A 22,678-nucleotide genomic window follows, 5' to 3' on the forward strand; every position below is an offset into this window, starting at 1 on the left:
ATTACTCGCACCAAGTGAACTTCGTGGTGGACAAACACCGTATGCGTGGGTTTCCTCCCACTTTCCTTCATTTCTCATCATCATCGTCTCCTTTAGCCTAGCCGGTATAATCGTGGGTCGTAAAAGATTTTTTACCACCATTACAGTAGTGGCGATTCTTTCAACCTCACTTATACCCTTAAAATCCCCCTACTGTCCACCCTTCTACATTGAAGAAACTCTTTCGAACCCCAGCAATAATCAACGATAGTCGTGAATCACTAAAATTGCCTATCTACCTGTTCTAGAATACATAGCCGTTTACAGAATTACATTTGACCACACTATTCGTGTATTCTAAAAATCCTACCCCTAATTTACATTGGATCTGCGAATCACCATCCTGGTCTTATCTATAATGTGCTACATAACTGCTGTACTCGGTCAGTTTCCCATACATCTATATTTATCAGTCTTTTTCTTTCTTTCGTAACTTCATTAATTTCTTCTACTTCATTCTTACGAACCAACTTGTTCTAATAATACTTCTATGTTCTATCACTAAACTCTATCTTCAGCCTGGCTACACCGTCACGTGATCCTATATTCCAAGATGGTACCACCCACTTCGACTCCTTGTAGCTGCTTGTCTGCTCTTTATTTATTTTTTCCTTCCTTTTTTTCTACTTCTCAATGTCTGATAAAGAGTTTTGCGAAAGTACTTATATTGTGTATCTTTCTTTAGTGTGTGTGATTGTTTTCGCTGTTTCGGTCTTCATTCGATTTTCCCTGAAAAGTCAATTCAGCCGAATTCATCTCATCGATACAAATATTATGTTGTGGATGCTTACGGTTCCCAAGTAACAGGGGGTCAACTTTTGCGTCATAGTTTCGAAAGCAAAATCACACGAAATGCATGTGATCGTGATCAAACTTGACATGGTGGTAGAACTTGACCTACTATATAACCGTTTGAAATATTATTTCGCGAAGGCATTTTGTTCCCAAATTATTTGCGGCCAAATTTTGCGTCATATTTTTGAAAGCAAACTCCCTTATGTATGTATATGAAACTCTTTTAATTGAGATCAAATTAGGCATGATGTTACAATTTGATCTGTTTTATTAGCTTGAGAAATACAGTATTCGGATTTTGGTTCCCGAGTTACACACAATCGAATTTCTAAATCACTTCAATGGACATAATACAGTAAATACCGTTTAAATAGTAATTAAAGAAGGATTAATGTTGAGCAGTAAAAAGAAAAATCGAAGAACGATTATTTACGACAATGGGTATTTCACTTGTCTAGTAAGTAACTCACTTTCCATTCCCGCATCGGGATTCCATTGGTGGCATATCAAATATGGTTCGTTTCAAAAGATTCCTCAGAAGCTGGTAATCCTCATTTATGCTAGTTTGTTGTTTAGTTATATCTTATCTTGAAATAATTTGAAAGAAAATGGCATGGGAAGTTAGTTTGCATATAACACGTTGAATTTGCATACAATGAATAAACGTACTATTTACGAAATGTGTTCTAACTTGCGTCATTATGAGGACTAAGTTGCTTTGTATTGTGGAAATAAGTTTTCCTTGTGCGCAAATTGATAAACTTACAGTTCAAATCGTAACAGAAAATGCATAGAGCGTGTAACAAATATGTTTAGGATATAGCAAACTATAATTCATTTGCTATTTTTCAGTAATAGTTTTTTTGTGTCATATGAATATATCTGATAATAGATAAGTGGATTCACCTGGCTATATAAAATAATAGTCTTTAGAAGTTGCATTTGCTAAATACTTGCAAGTTGTCTTTTGCCTAAGGAGCCGAGAATTGAGTGAATAATATCTGTACCTGGTGTTTTGTTGAACGTAGATGTTGCTACATTGAGCTACTTTAATATTACATTTGTTTTCATTGACCCTTTCTTTGCATGTTCAATCAGGGGTAGAAGAAGAAGGTATATGGAAGATGATTATGGACCACGAGCAAAAAGAAGCAGAGGTAAATTAATTGTTTCTCTATTATTTAAAGTAATCAGAGATTGACAAAGCAGTGAAATATAAATTGACTTGTTTTTTAAACTTAGGCATCTTAAGCTTATACACTGGTGGAAAATGAATATCCAGAAACCATAGTTTCGCACGAATGAAATATACACGCGCTGTCTAGGTTATGCACTATACATACGCATGCGCTTGGGCTCTACACTTATGGACAAAATTTACAGGGCATGTCACAAAAAAAAGAAAGAAAGAAAAAGTCGGTGCGTTGTGTATTTTCCGCTAACCACAGTGCAAGCCTGCACCGTAGCATGTAGACGTATTGGGTGTCGCCTTGAGGAACCTTTCCTTCGGCTGGAGCCTCAGTTTGCTGTGGTTGGAGACGCACATATTCTCAATAGAGAAAATATCTGGTGATTATGCAGCCAGAGGTTTTGATGCACTACTTGGAGAGCGCGTTAAGTAACACGTGTGGTATGTGGATACGTATGTATGTATTGGAAGAGCACCTCCCTCTGATGGTGCAGGACCGGCAACAAAGCAGGTTGGATAATGTAAATATACGCTGCACTGGTCGTGGTTCTTCGTACGGACACTGGAGTCATTATAAACTATGACTCTCTACAAAGTACCTGCCATTCGTTCCGTATGTCGTTGTCGTACTCACTTTGAAAGTTTTCACTTAGCCGGTCGACACTACATCCGCAAACAACCATTACCAACACCGAAGCAATCATTGTTTTTTGTTCAAATGGTCGTAATCCTAGCTGACAGCCCGGTACGACATTGATTCCAGGAGAGCATCCGTACTCTGCTGCAGTCCGGAACCGGGCTGATACGGGTATATAACACGTTGCGTGATTGTGCCCAGCCTCCAGAAGGCTCATGAAACGACCTCACTCAAACACCGTTAAATGCACAAATGAAGTCGCCTACACATTTGTGATATGTCTCCAACATTACTCCCAAACAATAGTACGTGATAGAAATAGTCGACCACTTTTTTGACAGACACCAGCTATCAATACCAGTCCTGAGCTTCCACGATCAGTACTCACATTGAACGTCCACAGCACTACGCTATTGATCATCCCTTTACCAGTAACTCTCGTTATTTCATTCATTGTGGTTATTTTTTCATTTTCCACCGTGTACTTTATTCATATACTGTTCCATGCAGCTGAATAATTGAGAAAATGTTCGCACAAGGATTATGTTGCATGGCATTATAAATCTCAGATATGTTACTGTGTTAAGAATTCGTGTTTTCCGTATTGTTTGGTAGAGAATGTTTAAGTTACAAAATCATCAAAATAATATGATTAAATAAGTATAAATGACCTTACTAGTTAAGACCGTCTATTATAAACATTATTTTTAAAAGTACTAGTCCACGTTCCCTCTCGATTGATTAGCTGAAACTTAACGTCCGTTTTCATCACAGACTATGAGACGGGATATTCTGCTTAGATTAGTGCGATCCGAACCACTATTTAGGTTTTTCACCGAGACATTATAGCTCTGCCGGGATCGAAGGATAAAGTTCTGAATCGTGTGTGGAGTGGACCAGACGTTGATGTTACAAAATGATGTTGATGAGACCTCACTGACTTTCAGAGAGCAAATTGTTTGAGCAGGTGCATCCAAAGTGATGATAATATACAGAATTCGAGGCAATACATAGTAAGAGAAGAGGAATAGTGGACGGGTACACTGCAGAACTCAGTCAGTATCTGTAACAACCTTTCTTTACAGTGATAGTCAGAGGAACTGTCCATAACTTCCGCATCTGCTGTCGGGTTTGGATTTCAAAACCTCTGATCGCTCTAAATTGGAAGAAAAGTAATAGTGTCCGATGAGTCCACCCAAACAGACACATGCTTTGGCCTATCTACCGTTAAAAATGGTAGTTGTCCTGTGCTGGTGTTGGGTGTATCCTGGCAGTTCTTTAGGTTTTTTAAAGAAAAAATGTTAACCTTTTTAAGATATGCAATATATTATTTGCCTTTTTCTCCAGTATTATTACTGACTAAATTGCTCTATTAGTTTCATCTTTGTCCAGCTAAATCTCTCTGGGTTTATCCTTGCAACACTACAATTATGTGACTGCATTTTAATATTGTGTCTACTTGGAGCTTCACAGCTACTTTTCTGTTGTTTTTCTTATTCTACTTCTTCCCGTCCCTATTTGATTAAGTATTTATCGAAGAGGCTTATAATGTACTTTGTTGATACGTTTTCACTATGATCTGGTTAGTGATGAGTTTTGTATGGTTGCTGCGGAGTTTCTTTGTTGTAATTATGTTTTTTGTTGAAAAGATATAAGTATTTTTTGATATTTGGAACTTGGTATAGAGTAATTCAAACCACGCAGATTGGCAATGAAAAGCGTATAGGAACAAATGGTATGAGTGAAAAACCTTTCAGAACGAAACTATTTTTGAACCAAATACAATTTAGTAACAGCAAAAACAAAACAATTTGATATATAATCGTATAGTCATCAGAATATTACATGGAATGAACCGTTATATCACTTCAAGCCCACACATAACGAACTGTTGTAATGTATTATTTTAGTTTTAATGATGTACTTAATTTAGAAATACATATGCACAATATTTACTATATTTTTCACACAGGTTTCTTCAAAGAGGGACGACGAGAACGTTCACCAGGGCGTTTTGGAGGTCCCCGAGACAGATCATTTAACGGAGTAAGTTCCCTTTCTCTTATCTAAATGTAAAATTAAGTGTCATACACTATAGAATTGTTATGTAGTTTTGAAACATTTTCCAAATCTCTGAAAATAGTTGGAGCAAAAAATTCGAGAAATCCATGAAATAGACTGAATTTGTAACTTCTATTGTGGTCTTTTCATTGATGATGAGGTACTTCTTCTGAGGTGCAGTAAAATTTTAAATAATAAAAAAACGCAATGGAGTATAACATTCCACATTTATTCCAGAATAATTACGGAGTAGTTTTCAACATTCATAGAAAAACCATGTGTGCTACAAAATAAAGCGCATAATATTGTCATTTTAGACTTAGTGTCGAAGGGGAGTGGGAATATAAAATTTAATTTTCTGAATTGTCATGATTGATTGCCTAACCTTGTTAGTCTAATTTCTATTGTGGTAAAAGTTCAACTAAATTGAACTTTATCTTTTCAGATCTATTTGTGTTGAAATTACCTTTAGTTTTGGAAAATGGTATATTTTTATTAAATACGTTTGCAAAATCTTTTCCGTTCGGAAGACACTGAAGCTTTTAAAGACAATTCGTTTAAATGAGAATAATAAGTTACTATCATTATCTAATGTGATTAAGTTGATGACTTATGAAGCTCTTGTGGTTAAGATGATAAGAAAATTATGTGTGCAAATTGCATAAAACCCGTACTATGTAATGCTGCTGAGTATCAGTGTGGGGGACCTACTCACTTTTTACGAGTACATGTGGTTGAAGGTCCTGGATTCACCTCACGTAAAAATCCATTATTCTACAGAACTCCGTAGTAGCAAAATACTACCTTTCCCAGTTGTGTGTTAGATACTCGAGTTCTATTCCTGGCCTAAATGCAAGTGATTTGCATCTCATATAAACTGTAGGTACAAATCTTACATGTAGCCTCCGTGCTGAATGCGGACATCAAACTGCAATCTAACGTAAGGTTTACAAACGCTGTAAAGTTTTGGTCCTTTGATAAAAAGTTAAGATATTTACACAAAAGTTTATGTAATAGGTGCTAGTAGAAATGTGTTTCTTCAAACCACCGACATGCAGTAATAATTACAAAGTCATGTACGATGTATTAATACAGCCAAGGAAAAGGCCATATGCTAGATGTGCTTTGTGTTCAAGATACCTATAAGTATTGTATATCTGGAAGGTCGGTACAGTAGAAGTGTATTTTGTAAATGACATCAGTATCGAAAAGTTTTAGAGAAGTCAAGAGCAGACCGGGTTACTGATGCAACGATCTAATACTAAATACATTTCTCAGCCAATATGAAAAAATTAACTCAATTCGATGACAGTGAAATAGCGTTCCTTATCTGCACTGATACCATATGAGATGTGAACCCACAGTTTGTGAAACCACAGTGAAATTTAATTCACACACTGAAAGGTACTGTAATCGAAATGGAGGCATTACAAAATATTTGTGACACCAGTAAACCTGAATAGTTTCTTGGCATCATCCGGTATTCAACATAGTTACTTGTAGAAATGAACAAAACACTTTAAAGCTGTTCCGCAACGTGTTCAGCAACCGTGTGAAATAGGCATATTAGTAACATCACATCAAAGCAAATAATTTATATTGTTCAGACACTCAATTACAAAAGTACAGCGAATAGAAATTTATTAGTTACAACCATTTGTCCAATCATGTTCAAATACAGAATATTGCTGTTTTTTGGGAAGAGGGGTGAAGACAAATTTTAATGAGTTAGCTAGCAAAAACCATTCCTCCTTTCAATTGAAGGAAACTACTGGAATCAGCTTATTCAGTTGAAAGCTACAGGCAAAATAGAATGCACAGTATTTACTACTGATTCACTTTACAATGTAATTTTATAACCTGAAATCCACGGACTTCAATAATTAATAAATGAGAGGTTTTTTTTTTTTTTATTATTATTATTGGATACTTCTATTAGTAAAGGATCTTTTTATAGGTTATATAAAAAATGTTCTTCGGATAGCACGTCATGGATCATCATCCATACAGTCATTTAAAATTTTAATAATAATAAACCAGTTTTTAATTTGGTTTCGTTACCATAGCAATGAAATAATTGAAAAGTAGGGATGTGATTGATTTTAAGTTCAACGTCTTTTTTGCACTAAGACTATATCAGACGGACTTTACTGTTGTTTAAGGTGGAATCCGAATCGTTACTCCCATTTGTATCGAAGCAAGTGCTTTCACTGAGAATCGGTTCCGTGACAACGTGCGTGTATAAATAATGTGAATAGGTGGGTGTGCATGTATGTGAGAATTCATTATCTTTGGATTTAGTTTTAAGTTTTCAAAAGGCGGGTCTTGATTAGTTGAAGTAAAGGAGCTACATGGTATACAAGAAAGAAAATAGAAACAGTATATCGTTACTGAGCGGGATTGAAATAATTATGTGTATAGGTTTTTATACACTGAATAATAGGCATTGCTTAGTGTTATCTGAGTCATTTGAACTATACGAGCTTGGTACGATTTAAAATAATAATACATATCCTGAGGTATATGTGATGAATATGAAATGAATGTGTGGAAATACGTGATAGAAGACACTAGTTTTTGACGTAGGATCAGCCTTCAGCTGCGGTGTCCTAAAATTCAGTTCCTACAACAAATACCACGCGAACACTTTAACTATGTCAGAACTGTATATTTTGAAGAAATAAATACTAATAAGGATTCCACCTATATACAGTGTGCTTTCACAACAACAACAACGTTTGGGAAATGATTCTTGACACCATAAGACAAAAAGTATAAACCAACTTGAGGGTAGAAATGCTTCATTTCGGCGCTACGAACACCCGAACGTGTGTCGCAAAATGACATCTTTCATCGAAGTTGAGTATGTTCATTATTTTTAGTCGTAGGTTCCAGTAATTCACAATTGAATGTGCTGCCAGGGCGACGCAAGGATGGCTCCCAATGAAACTGAAGAATTCCTAACGTATTTTATCAAAAGTTGAATGAGGAAAATATACAACAACCAAATACAATATTTCAACGAACAAAAATCATAGTACGTATTTCAAGTAAGAAGAATGCTGTTAGAATTCGAAAGAAGAGGAGGTACTCATGTGTGATTGATCTTCTATGCCTCGGGATAGAATAAATTATCGGAGGAATTACTGATATGAAAGGAAGTCTTTAACGTTTCAAGATTATGTCTTTCAGCCTAATAAGGACGAATGATAAATGAAAGGTAATTATTGCAAAAACTTCATGGAATGAGAGTGTAGAAGAAAATGGGAAAACCCTGTGAGAAAACTCTTGGTCAGGGTGATGTCCACTAAAAACTTTCATTAACTGGGCCGCACCAGAAGAGACCACTCTTACTGAACTACCGTGCTCCTACTTTGGAAAGAGCGTATTATGATTCCGTTAGATGTATTGGTCGAATAAATACTGAGTGGTAAACCAATGTGCAAAAAGTACTGACGCTCAAAATGTGGAATTCGTAAAGCTTTCTTCCTCCGGGAACGGTAAGTTTGTTTTTGTAGGTCACTTATTTTCAACTGACGGCCCGCGTCTCTCCAGGGATCACAAACACTATTAGTTGTTCGAGATTAAGGTGGTTTGTAATACATTTTGTTATTGTTGTTATTATTTGTAAGGAAAAAGGGGCGTATGGAGCTAGCAAAAATGGATTTGTAAAGTTCAGTAGGCTGAGAACTTCTGTTCTTTAATTGTAAGAAAATTGCACGAATAGCGTATAAAGACATCAAGCAGATTCGATTTATGAGTCTTAAGCATTATTAGTCGTATCGTGGATAACTAAGGGATTCAGACCGTTTCTAAATGGAGGAATGGGGAAATATAATTTTACAATACCGAAGTAATGAAGTTCATACCCAGGTGGAAAGAATATGATGTAGTGCCAGAGGAACTGCACCAAGAAATAGTACATGTAACTTCACTTCATATCTGATAAGGTCTAGACATTAATACGTGAGTATATTTGCTGGGTTACCTTCTTTTTCTAGTATTTCTCATTACGAGATACGGTATTTAACAGGTTTTCTAATATCAATTCTACAAGACTTACGTTATCAGCCATAGTGAACTGAGTTGTGTAGACTTGTTTTATTGGATCGCCATAACTATTTCTTAACTTGTAAAACATTCAGTGAAAATTATTTTAAATTTGGAAGAAATTGATACAGGAATCCGTTGAACGATTCTTAACAGTGATGATGATAGCCTTGATTTTTTGAGGGGGAAAGAGGAAAGGAGATATATTTGGGGGTATCATTTTCATATTACTTGGCCTACATTACAATACAACATGTTTGGGAGCAAGTGTTGTCATCGAGAATGGGCGCTTGCACTCCTGCTCCCCCCTTCCTCTAGTGTTATTACTGATTCTTTTATATAATTCAGGGCATCGCAAACGTATTAGACTATAAAAAGGGGAACATTGCAAAGAAAAAGCAGCTATGAAACTCCAACTAGAACAACTTGAAGAATAAGAGGGAAAAGACAGTCAGGTAACAACATTCGTAATAGACAACTTGAAAATGTCATGTAGTAGGAAATTCAATAGTGCAATTACAGGAATGTAAACACACCAAGTATAGATCCTACAGCTTTTTAAGCATATGAGGAGAGAAAAAATAAAGTAGCTAATTGTTCATAAAGTCCGGGATATTCTTAATAATTACTTACAAAATCTGCCGACTCCGATACTACATGCATATTTCAATATTTTTTGTAATTAATGAGTTATACATTCAAAGGATTTGTCCATCGGAGGAATAATTCTTGCTTCGAGAGTTTATTCCATACTGAGACAAAGTATATCAATAAAACGTGTACTTGTCCTTCTTTCATAATTTTAAGTGCTCTTCTAATTTGAACGATATATTGTGATTTTTGCCCGTTAAAATATTGTACTAAATTGTTGTTTATTGGACTGTACTGGATTATTGATAAAATTCTTTAGAAATTCTTCTCGCGTTTGGGGATCACCCTTGCGCCGACCCTGTACCATATTCGATTGTGCATTAATGGTATCTACGACTAAAAGTAATGAAGATTTGCTTTTACCCGACTTTAATCCGACATTTTGTTCTCGAGTTGCGGCTGTTTTTGCATTTTTTTTTTCCCGACAAATTTTCGGCTGTTTATAGCGCCGAAAGGAAACATTTCTACATTCGGGTTGATTTATATACTGTCTTACCTTTGTGTCAGGAATCACCTTCCAAGTGTTGTCGATGTTGTTTTGAAACACCCTGTGTGTATATACACAAACAGTTATCAAAATAAATCTAAATACAAACTGCGTAATTAATATGACTTAAAAATACCGTTAGCTTACTGACAAGTAAACCTTACGTTTGGGTGAATCGAGTTGCTGACTGAGACACACATGAAAAAGTAGTACTAAATGTGATTAGTATTTCAGTGAAGTTTTAGGTGCGAAGCTCCAGGGGTTTAGGAGATACAGCTACCAGAACATCACATGGAAGTACAGAATAGTCTTCATACAGTTGGAGGTAAAAGCTCTGTAAGACCTCTTGTAACGACAAAAGATAAATAACAAATATATGGGTACATATTAGGACTAGGGGGAAGTCATATAGTAAGGGTATATCTGACGGCGGCCATCTTGAAATCCGCCATTTTGAATTAAGGTTAAGTTTTTAAAATAGGAATAGGGTCATGTGATACATGATTTAAGACTCAAATTTAATCAGAAGAACAGTGGTGACGCTAATTTTGATTTACGCGCAATTGGTAAAAAGTTACAGGGAAATTAAATATTGTTGCAGCATATGTATTAGTTCTTTACCCCACCTTGTAAATTTTGTTTTAATGATAATAATTAAATAAAAAGCAGGTGGATAAATATTAGGTCTATGTTAAGAGTTGCCTTGATGGCGGCCATGTTCAAATCCGCCATTTTGAATCAGACAAAAGTTTTAAGCAAAACGCATAACAGTGAGACCTTATTAATAGCAAATTTTACCATAACCATTTTTAACAATTTTTGCTTTATCATTAACCAGCACAAAGTTAAATGGATCGTTTCTTACGACTACTACTTTGACGGAATTGTTAACGACAAATATGTCAAGTGTAACTCGATTGCCTGTGTCAGGTGTGCTCACTGTGAGCAGAGCATTTGTGCACTCTTTTCTGAACTACATATTGATTGTACTAATTGAGGACTTTTCTGGAAAACACCAAAGACCCAAGTTCAATTATGACTCAGTTCAACTTTGGTCATTTTTATTTAAATTAGCAACTTGTTTATGCGATAACAAATGCTGGTTAATGATAAAGCAAAAATGGTTATACCATTGGATTTATGCTAAAATTTGCTATTAATAAGGTGTCACTGTTATGCGTTTTGTTTAAAACTTTTGTCTGATTCAAAATGGCGGATTTGAACATGGCCGCCATCAAGGCAACTCTTACCATAGACCTAATATTTATCCATCTGCTTTTTATTTAATTATTATCATTAAAACAAAATTTACAAGGTGGGGTAAAGGACTAATACATATGCAGCAACAATATTTAATTTCCCTGTAACTTTTTACCAATTGCGCGTAAATCAAAATTAACGTCACCATTGTTCTTCTGATTAAATTTGAGTCTTAAATCATGTATCACATGACCCTATTCCTATTTTAAAAACTTAACCTTAATTCAAAATGGCGGATTTCAAGATGGCCGCCGTCAGATATACCCTTACTATATGACTTCCCCCTAGTCCTAATATGTACCCATATATTTGTTATTTATCTTTTGTCGTTACAAGAGGTCTTACAGAGCTTTTACCTCCAACTGTATGAAGACTATTCTGTACTTCCATGTGATGTTCTGGTAGCTGTATCTCCTAAACCCCTGGAGCTTCGCACCTAAAACTTCACTGAAATACTGACCACATTTAGTACTACTTTCTCATATGTGTCTCAGTCAGCAACTCGATTCACCCAAACGTAAGGTTTACTTGTGAGTAGTTCTGATTAGTCGTGCAATAGAAGCTTGTAAGTTGTGAATGGTTTCCAGGGGAATATTGTACCTCATGCAGTGCAATCCTGTTTCATCAGTGCGAATGGAGGAGGATATTGATGATCAATAATTTTTAGGTCTGGGGATTGAGTGACTCATATGAAATGGCGTAGTTCATACTGATGTTCATGAAACCACCCCTAACAGATCCAGCAGTGTAAACTAGTCCACTGTAATCTTGTAAAGTTGATGGGAATATGTGGTCCATAGAGTGTACGTGACCATCTAAAATGTCTACATTGTCATTGGCAATTACATATTCTGTAAGCGTAATCACAGGAACCCCGGAGTACCCGAAAATCGCGACCGACATTACTGCTGCTGTATTCCATGGTAGCAAGGATGCAGTTTGAAGCATAAATCTCTTCGGACGATCACCATGCACACACAGGGCCTGTTGTTAGAAATAAGGTGAAAGGGGACTCATCGGACCACTACGTGTTTCCAGTGATCAACAGTCCTCTCTGCATGTTCTCTGCAATAGTTTTCTTCGCAGTAAAGCTTTGTTAGTAGTGATTAGCTGTTTGGAAATTGCAACCTGACCGCGGATGTTGAGGCTATGTAACTCGCGTCGGACTGGAATTGTACTAGTAGGCTGTTCGAGATGCTGATTGAGTTGCGGAATCACTTTTGTCGCATTTGCTCTACAGTTGGTGGTAACAGTCTTCGTAAATTTTTCGTCATCCCTGTCACCGAGGCTTCACTTCCATCCATTATTACTAGTCACCTATGTTAGTTTGCTATGAGTTCTTTAATCCGTCAACACCTAGCACACTGACCAATTTAAATGCTTTTGCGCCAGATAACCACACATCCACAATTTGACCTCTTGAAATTTGGAGAATTCTTCCACTTTGCATCACTACCGTCTGTCCGCTTTACCATGGTCATCCGCTCAACCTGCCTGACGTACTGTAGACGATCGCCTAATACTACTAGCAATGGCCAGGCGCTGCACACGTATCCTCAGTGTTATCACCTCGCACATTTTACGTACTGCAGACGTATGTGTTTCCATTATTTTGGTAGCCTGTGTATTTAACCTGTGGAAGTTTTGTTGACAGCTTGAAGTCGGGATTATTTTAAATCCCATACACATGCAATCATTCTTTTCTGAATTTAGCCAACTTTAATGTCTTGATAATAGTACGTTAAGTTCTTGTAACTTTTTAAAATTATAAATTAAAACATTACATTAAAGTCGTATTTTTTAAATGTTTTTGATCGAGTACGTTTCTTAAGAGTACTCTACCAAGAACCTTGTCTACATTACTAATGTGTTTCATGCATCAAATATCAAGTCAGAACAAGCTCGGAGAGTGAGTTGGTGATGTGTTAGAGCAAACTCCATACTATGTGACGTAGTATAATGGCAGTGCTTAGTGAAGTAGCGACGGTGATATGTAAAATAGGCGACAATTCTGATTTCCAATGAGAGAAAATTGTTGGTGCTTGGTTTCGTAGTGTGAGCGTGATGAAAGTGGCAGGTGTGTTAAGGTGTCGCGAGGGACAGTGTCCAAGGTAATGACGGGCTACGAAACTCACGCAAAACCACACTCCGCAAAAAGGAATCGTGGTCAGAAGAAAACCGTCAGTAACAGGTCGCGCCGGACATTAAATCGGATTGTCACTTAGAGCCGTTGTGCAACTGCGGTGAAAGTGGCGGAGGAACTTAAGCAACACTTTCCACTTCCTGTGTGAGCAAGCACAGTTCGTAGCGAATTACATGACATGGACATATGAATATGAAGTCAGATTCGGATTGCATAGGTAATAATGCTGGGAATAAACTGTAACGCTTTAACTCAGTGATTCCGGGAATATGCAACATGGACTAGTGATGACTGGAAAAATGTAATATGGTCGGATGAGTCATCGTTCACCCTATTTCAAACCACAGACGGTGTTTGTGTGTAACAGACCTCGAAAAAGAAGCGTACGATCTGCATTGTTTTCGCCCAACCGTGAACCATTGCGGCAGCTTTGTGATGCTGTGGGGTCACAGTATCGTGGTTTTCAATGAGTCCTGTTCTGACGCTTACCGATAGCGTCACTGCCCATGATTGTTGACATTTAAGGGAACTATGTGTATCCTATGGTCCAAGTGTTGTTTCCAGGCAAAGACACCATATTCCTGAATGAAAACGCGCCTATTCACACAACTGGAGCTGTTGGGGCGTGGTTTCAGGAACATTGAGATAAAGTTGAATACCTTCCCGGGCCTGAACATAATTGAACATCTGTGGTCCGTTTTGGGAAGAGAAATCCGGCGTAGATTCCGCCTCCAGTCTCTCTCATGGAACTGAGTGATGCACTGCACTCGGAATGGTTTAATATTCTAGTTGATACCATTCACGACAACTATGTTCCACATTCGCATCTGAGTTGTTCTAAGGGCGAAAGGTAAGCCAACGCTATGTTAATCTAATAAGTTTCACTTTCTTCAGGTGTTTCCATTAAATTGTTAAATATCTGTATACACCTATTCTATTCATAAATACTGTTGCAAAGGAGTGTTAAAGGTTAGCAACATGGGGAAAGGAATATGTATAAAGTGTGTGTGAAGCAAATATGGTCTGACAGCAGTTTGCATGAGTCACATGTCAAATTATCCGTCATTAACACACACCCGTGCTCGGAGACTGGCAGGCCACTCGTCTATAGCAGCACGTACTCTCCGAAGGAAATATCGCTACTGCAACCAGTAAAGAGCACTTTAAACTTGAACTGTGATGACTGTTCTTGTAGGCAGTACCCACAAACACTGCCCGCAGTTTGTAATTCAGGGAATTAAGGTCAGGGCTGCTAGAATGAAGGCCAGTCAACAGTAGACTTGAAGTGTGACACATTGTGCTCCAGCAAATTTTGGGTTGAATTAGCCTTGTGGGCAGCAGCAGAATCTTTATAAGTCTGATGGGGCGCTCTGAACATGGTTGTGCTCAAATAATTCACTATAAGCTTCAGTACAGTGTTTTGGTACACCTGAGCACCGATTTTCACACCTTTTCTCACAAGAATGAAGGCATGGTGTGGTGCATCATGACTGACGCAGGATGATGGCCTCTGGATTTTCGGAACCTTATCCTTGGTTTCTCAAGATGAGGAGACATACACTTTATCATTTTGATGATTGAAACTCTCTTTGATAGTGAAGAGTTTCTCTTCGTTGAAGAGATAGTGTCTGTGTCCATTGTTGGCGTAGTGCTGAAGCTGGCGTTCACAGTTAAACGCTTCCCGCCCTCAGACGTAGTGTGAGAAAAGTGTCCCATGTTCACCTTATTCCATTCTGCGTTTTTAGTGGTGATATATTTCCTTCCTCTCTAAAGTAGCACTCACAATGAGTCATCACACATTCTACCGCCAGATTCGTTCATTCTTCTTACAACGACCAGTATAACATTATTTATTGCCAGACTAAGTAAATATATATATATATATTTATATACTATGTGATCAAAAGTATCCGGACACCTGCGTGGTGCCCCCCATAGGTACTGCTGGAATTCAGTATGGTTTTGGCCCACCCTTAGCCTTGATGACAGATTCCACTCTCGCAGGCATACTTTTTCAGTCAGGTGCTGGAAGGTTTCTTGGGAAATGGCAGCGCATTCTTCACGGAGTGCTGAACTGAAGAGAAGTATCGATGTGGGTCGGTGAGGCCTGGCACGAAGTCGGCGTTCCAAACAATCCCAAAGGTGTTCTATAGGATTCAAGTTAGGACTCTGTGCTGGCCAGTCAGTTACAGGGATTTTATGGTCGTGTAACCACTCCGCCACAGGCCGTGCAGTATGAACAGGTGCTCGATCGTGTTGAAAGATGCAATCGCCATCCCCGATTTGCTCTTCTACAGTGGAAAGCTAGAAGGTGCTTAAAACATCAATGTAGGCCTGTGCTGTGAGAGTGCCACGCAAAACAACAAGGGGTGCAAGCTCCCTCCAAGAAAAACACGACCTCACCATAACACCACCACCTCCGAATTTTACTGTTGGCACTACACACGCTGACAGATGACGTTCACTGGGCATTCGCCATATCACACCCTGCCATCGGATCGCCACATTGTGTACCATGATTCGTCACTCCGTTCAATCGTCCAATGTTTACGCTCGTTACACCAAGCGAGGCGTCGTTTGCAATTTACCTGCGTGATGTGTGGCTTATGAGCAGCCGCTCGACCATGAAATCCAAGTTTTCTCACCTCACGCCTAACTGTCATAGTACTTGGAGTGGATCCTGATGCAGTTTGGAATTCCTGTGTGATGGTCTGGATAGATGTCTGCCTATTACACTTTACGACCCTCTTCAACTGTCGGCGGTCTCTGTCAGTCAACAGGCGAAGGTTGGCCTGTACGCTTTTGTGTTGTACGTGTCCCTTCACGTTTCCACTTCACTATGACATCAGACACAGTAGACCTAGGGATGTTTAGGAGTGTGGAAATCTCGCACACAGACTTCTGACACAAGTGACACCCAATCACCTGAACACGTTCGAAGTCCGTGAGTTCCGCGGAGCGCCCCATCCTGCTTTCTCACGATGTCTAATGACTACTGAGGTCGCTGATAATGAGTACCTGATAGAAGGTAGCAGCACAATGTACCTAATATGAAAAACGTATGTTTTGGGGGGGGGTCTCCGGGTACTTTTGATCACATAGTATATATATATATATATATATATATATATATATATATATATATATATATGAGAGAGAGAGAGTGAGTGTGTGAATCATTGAGCTTGAAACTATCTTGTAACCCAGTGGTCCCAAACTTTTTTGACAGGTGACACACTTGTTTGATTTTTGTTATTAATAATATAAATTAAAACGGTGTATAACCAGAATTTTCTGTGAAGTAGTGACACTACGTAGTACTGTTCATTATTGCTACCCTGGAGGCATTCACTGGTGATGTCTCAAAATTGATTTGAACTATTTATTAAATACTTCAACTTTTCTAAATCCTAAAATTTCACGACACAAGGATTGGGAACCACTTTTGTAACCTTTAAAATAATAGACAAGAAACACTGAAAATTTTACAGTCCAAACATCGACAGGAGACATTGACATATTCTGCAATACCAACAGATTAACAGTATTGCCAATCCAATATAAAGTTACATATCTTTATATGGCACACTCAGGTTACTCGAGATTTGACATCTACGTATTAAACGAAAACTTACAATACCACACTTGTTATTCAGTGTTACAAACTAAGGACGCTACGTTACCACAAACATATTTTTATAAGCAAATTTGGGAACCCTTACAACAGCAGTAATGCAAGTGAGGTGGACGGGGCAATGCGCATTTAGAGTATCGAATGGTGTAATCCTGATATGACGTATATCGAAAAACTACTTATATAATTGTCGCATTCAGTTATGCAGATAATTTTCAGTAGATTTAAAGATCTTAATGCCGTTTACAGCAATATAATATCCCAAAGTATTCCAGACACTATAAACATTGCTAAAGCTCACAACCCTCTTCTTAAAATTATGTAATTGCAAGAACTAGTTGTAAATATAACTACCAAAAACCGTTGTTGTGATGATAGAAGTAAAGGAAACCAACAATCATCATGTAAATTTCCTACAAGTATGTCATTTTAAACAATGTAGTAAACTTTTCCAATCTTCATCATATCTCCGAAAGGGTTTAATACATTGTTATGAACGATATTATGATTTTTACGTCTTTTGAAAATCGTCTACATGATTGGATGTAATACTTACATAAGAAGTTTTTCGAAATCTTTTTAATATAGCCTTTCGAAAAAAGTAAGACTGTCAATTTCTTGTAACGTTGTTTATGTTTATTTGAAATTCATCATATCATTGTCATAGTATTCGATACTAAGGTAGTTCGGATGTGGAATGATCCATCCTTCTCACTTGCGTTATTACGAGTAGGCACCTCCCAAATTTGTTTGTGATACTGTAGTGTCCTTAGTTTGTAACACTGGCAATAAGTGTGGTATTTTAAGTTTTCGTTTAGTATGTACATTTGAAACATGTAATAATATGGCGTAATGGCATTTGAAAAAATAAAACTCTGTAAAATTAGCAGTACTGTTAATTTGATGGAATTGCAGAGCATATCAAACAATTTTCTGCTGTCGATATTTGCATTGCACACAATTTCCGAGTTTTGTTATTTTATGAGTTACAGGGGTGTTCCAGGATTAATGGTCCATCTTACATACACACAGTGAAACCTCTCTTAACGGACATTTTTTTTTCTTTTCGGCAAGAATGTATGTAATATTACGAGACAGAACCCTTCGATTTGCAGGCACGAACAGTTTTCTTTTTGCCTTAACTGGTTGGTAACATTACAATAACCAGGGATTATTAGTTAATACGTATTTAGCACAAAAAATACTTTCAAAAAAAAAAAAACAAAAAAAAAAAACCCTGCAATACAAAACAGTAGACAGAAAACATTTTCCCCGAAAGATTGTGTCATATATCAATTACTTGGTGAACACAGAACAGTTGCAAGCTGAATTTGAACTTACTTCTTTATCTACCAACAAATTGCTTTTTTGGTGGGAATCTTAAAAAAGCAATCGTGGAGAGCCAGTCATATGGCCAAGAATTCTATGCAGAACTTTTTTTCCTTCTTGACAAATTCACTTGTGTTTTACGTGAAGCTTGCTATGTCTCCACTTCCCCCAACTTGAAACACAGAGTAACTAACCGTGTTCGTTTTATATTATTAATATTTCAACTAGAAATATTTTTTCCTGTTACCCTATTTCGAAAATTCCCCACTGACTCGAAGACTGTCAAGTGAAGGGTCCAAATGGATGAATCGAGTTGCGGGATGAGACTTAGTGCGTCTGAAATAGGATGTGAAAGTGTGTGTATGTGCAAAATTATAGCGGCTGAGCGCCATAAGAAACGGAGGGGGTCAAAGTTGATGGGAGAAGGGCTATGCTGTGTTACTGAAATACATCAAATAAACTGTTGAGTCGTGAAAATAGTGAGAGATAGACAGCGCAAACGGTGGCAGTTTCACATATTGGCAAAAGAAGAATGGGCAGAGTAGATCACGAACCTCCGCCATTTTAAAATTGTGATGTTTTTTAAAAATCAAAGGTGGTCATGTGATATATCAATTAGGCCCTGCATGTTCTCAATTATGAACTTTAGTTATTGTTATCTGCACTTATTTGGAAGATTTAGGATCATCTTTATGGTTATTTACGAAAATCTAGGAGACTGATACTCGTATGTTGAAAGTTTGGATTATCACGAAAACACATGTAAGTTAAACATATCTACAAACCAAGATAACTAACAGTGAAATTTGATATCTACGATGCATATTATTACATTACTATTATCAAATTTCACTGTTGGATCCTAAATCTTCCAAATAAGTGCAGATAACGATCACTAAATTCATAATTGACTTTTTGAGAACATGCTGGTCCTAATTGATATATCACATTTCAAAGTAAAAACATTACAGACTTAAAAATGGTGGATTTCAAGATGGCGGCGGAGGTTCGTGATCTACTCTGCCCATTCTTCTTTTTCCAATATGTGAAACTACCATCGTTTGCGTTGCCTATCTCTCACTATTTTCACGACTCAGCAGTTTATTTGATGTATTTCTACAACAGATAGCCCTTCTCCCACCAATTTTGACCCTCTTCCCCTGCGTTTCTTATGGCGCCTCAGCCGCTGTAACTTCGCACATATGCATATTTTTACATCCTCGATCAGGCGCAGTAAGTTTCATCCCGCAACTCGATTCACCCATTTGGACCCTTTACTTGTGAGTACAATATTTCTATATTTGCGTATATTTAGATTGATAACAAATGTATTAACTGTATAATGCATACAATTTCCGCGTGGGCTGTGAGTAACTTAAATTTGTATATACTAGCAAATGCTCCCCGTGCTACTGGGGGCAATATTTTGCGTTTCTTCTCTTGCAGAATTAGTATGGACATCTTAGTGAAGCATTCTACCCCTTTTATTCCCATCTAGGTAAAATATCAAAAGACACTGAAACATATGTTACTGATTTTAAAGTGAGAAGTCCAAATACCAAATTTTATGTCTCTAATGGTTAGGAGGCCATTCTCGTTCAGGAGCTATTCTGAGTAGTTTTTCTACATTAAATTCCGGTAAAGGTAAAACAACGCACACACACATGAAAATACATACCCCATAGATCGTTGACTATTTCTGTCGACAACCTATGACATAGTAACCATAACACGCTTACCGACAATCGCCAATTCTTCGTCTTTCCTCTGTAGCTTTTGGAATCGCTCCCCTGGTATCTATTATGATTGGTTAAACTAATAATTTTGGTTATGTCAAACACTTCTATAAGTCTCCTATATTTACCGATTTTCTCCCTACTTGCCAAATTTAAATTATCTCTGTCCTCAATTCAAACGCAAACATTTACCACATATATTTTGAGATCTGTTTCAACTACCAGATCCGGTCAAATTCACCATCAATCATCATTCTATTTTCCCTTATAACCTGATATTTTCGTCGTGCATACTCTATCTCAGTAAGATTCACTATCTCATTATGACGGTGAATCCGTCTTATCATTAAGCACTCTCCAATCATGTGCCTCAGTAACTGGTTATTATAGTTAAATTTTCTAATTATAACATTACTTGTCTGCTTGGCTCTAGCCATTGCAACACTGAAGCCGAATGTATTGGGTCTAAGCTCGAGAGCCCTATAAATCGATTATCGCCCATTAAATTTGGATCAAAGAGAAATCTATTGGATGTATATGACCGCTGGAAATACATAATTCTTTCCCTTGAGATACTTGAAGTGACCACTCTCGAAACACCACATAATTCTTAACTTGCAGTGAGTTTACAGGGTGACTGATCCCTTAATTCCTAATTCATTCCAAGCTATCAAGTTTCGCCATTGCTAATTGCTTGATAACACTATTATTATTTCTCAGTAGTCGTAGCCAGTTTCGTAACATATTGCGTCTGGCTACATTCAATGCAGATGGAATGGCCAAAACGCCATCTCTTTCTGAGACACGGATACGATATTACGATAAATGCATTCCCTTCTCACTTCATCCCCTTCTTAATCGAATTTTCAACACTTTTAGATCAAACATAAAAAAAAAGAAAAGAACGCTGAAATACGTGTTTAATTATTGTGTTTCCGACGTGTAATTATTGTACTTTGTTCTACTTCTCAACATACTTGTCACACACAATTCAGTCAATTACAAGCGTGATATCGGTTTTCCTATAACTTCATTGAACTGTTATATTCAGAATTGTATCATTTTATTTATTCATTGATTATTTATTCATTGATTCTTCACGTGTTTCCTTACCAACCTCACGTGTTTCCCTACTCACGTCTCGTGTGAGTTAACTTTCATTAAAGTCTTTTAGTCCTTTAACCTGATAAGAATGTAATGTGGCTCTAAATGCCACCCTGATTCCACATTTGAAAACTTCACTGATTGACCGTTTTCGTTACATTTTTTTTTTTCACTGTCCGATGAAGCAGTTTTACGAAAGTTTACTTCTTTTTTTCCCTTTGCGTTTGTTAACGTTTTGTCTGATGGAAAGTAGCATATACATATATGTGGTAAATTAGTTACCAGAAAACAGCGAACATGTAATTACTTCCCACGAAAAATGTACACTGTAAGTATTTTCGTTAAACGCTTCATCAGATAGAGAAGAGCGACAAATAAAGCAAAAATTGAAGAGGGTAACGTGCAAAACTAGCAAAAAATAAAGTAGTTATATTGCCTGTACCTAGTTTTCTGATAATATTATCTGTACCTAGAGAATACACTAATTTGTTTCTTGAAGTTCGTGTGAGACACTCAAGATAGCAATATTTCCAGAATCATATTCAATGACGTTTGAAATTTTAAAATGAACAATGATCAATACCGAATAATAATCATGCAGATTGTAATGAAGTTGAAATATTGCTTGTTAGAACTCGTAATGGAGAACATGACGTAACAGATACTCGACCAAATTAAAATAAAGCCCGAAAGTTCCTAATTGTATAGTCCCACAAGCGGTACTTTGTGTATGTTGATCTGGAGCTTGCTTTTTCGGCCATTTCCCTGTAAGTCACCAGTTGATTTCCAGAGTATTTATTCCTTTGCATAAACGTTTTAGAGCCTTCCATCGGTTTGTTCATCAGGTCGTGTACTAACAAGAAAGTTGTTGTGGTCTGTTCTAGGTAATAGTCGGTTCTTCAACAAACAGATTGAGCATAATCCTTTTTGGTGAATGTTCTAAATGTTGTTCTGGTACTTATTAATCCATTCATAATAAATTTTACGCAGCATTCGTTCAAAGCGTTGATTGCAGTATGTTTTTTGTAACCACCCGTTGCAGTAGCGAGTACTTTCAAGTTGATTGGAATGAAAGGCATTCACTGCGATGATCCTCCGATAGCTTTATATCGTAGAATTGCGAGATAGCATCACATTGTGTAAAAACTTTGTGGTCTTTGTGGCGATTGGCTGTTTCTAAATCCATACATGTAGTGTGTGGTTTTGAAGTTCATCTTACAAATCGCAGAATTGAAGTGTACAATTGGAGAATTGATAGTTATTTCCTAAAACGTAACTAAATAAATTCAGCTTGCAATACTATAATTTTTCACGACTTTGGACACATTTTATGTAACTTCTCATACATTTGGAGGATGAATTTGTAAAAAAAATTTCTTACTTTATTTTCAGTCATACACAGATTTTATGCGAGATCTACATTCAAGAGCACCTCCTTTAGGACCTATGCCATATCCACCACCGGTATGTCTTAAATTTAATAGCTGCAGGACTAAATTTATGGTTACTGTTGTAACCTCTGTTCGTAATTTGTGTCAACATTAATTTCTATTAGTTGGGTAA

General features: G+C 37.1%; 1 protein-coding gene across 5 annotated transcripts in view; it reads left to right on the forward strand.

Moving 5' to 3' along the window:
- The window catches only part of LOC145688253 (uncharacterized), a 140,690-nt gene that overhangs the window by 98,936 nt on the left and 19,076 nt on the right, over positions 1-22,678 (forward strand). For 4 of the 5 annotated variants that reach the window (XM_081762208.1, XM_081762213.1, XM_081762209.1 and 1 more), the window contains 3 exons: positions 1,933-1,991; positions 4,633-4,706; positions 22,508-22,579. In XM_081762208.1, the coding sequence (XP_081618334.1) occupies positions 1,933-1,991; positions 4,633-4,706; positions 22,508-22,579 (205 nt within the window). The remainder of the gene's footprint in view (positions 1-1,932; positions 1,992-4,632; positions 4,707-22,507; positions 22,580-22,678) is intronic. The other variant, XM_081762212.1, reaches the window with a different exon arrangement.

The sequence above is a fragment of the Thermobia domestica genome, chromosome 6 (genome assembly GCF_964235325.1).
Source record: "Thermobia domestica chromosome 6, izTheDome1.hap1.1, whole genome shotgun sequence".
In the NCBI taxonomy this organism is placed as follows: Eukaryota; Metazoa; Arthropoda; class Insecta; order Zygentoma; family Lepismatidae; genus Thermobia; species Thermobia domestica.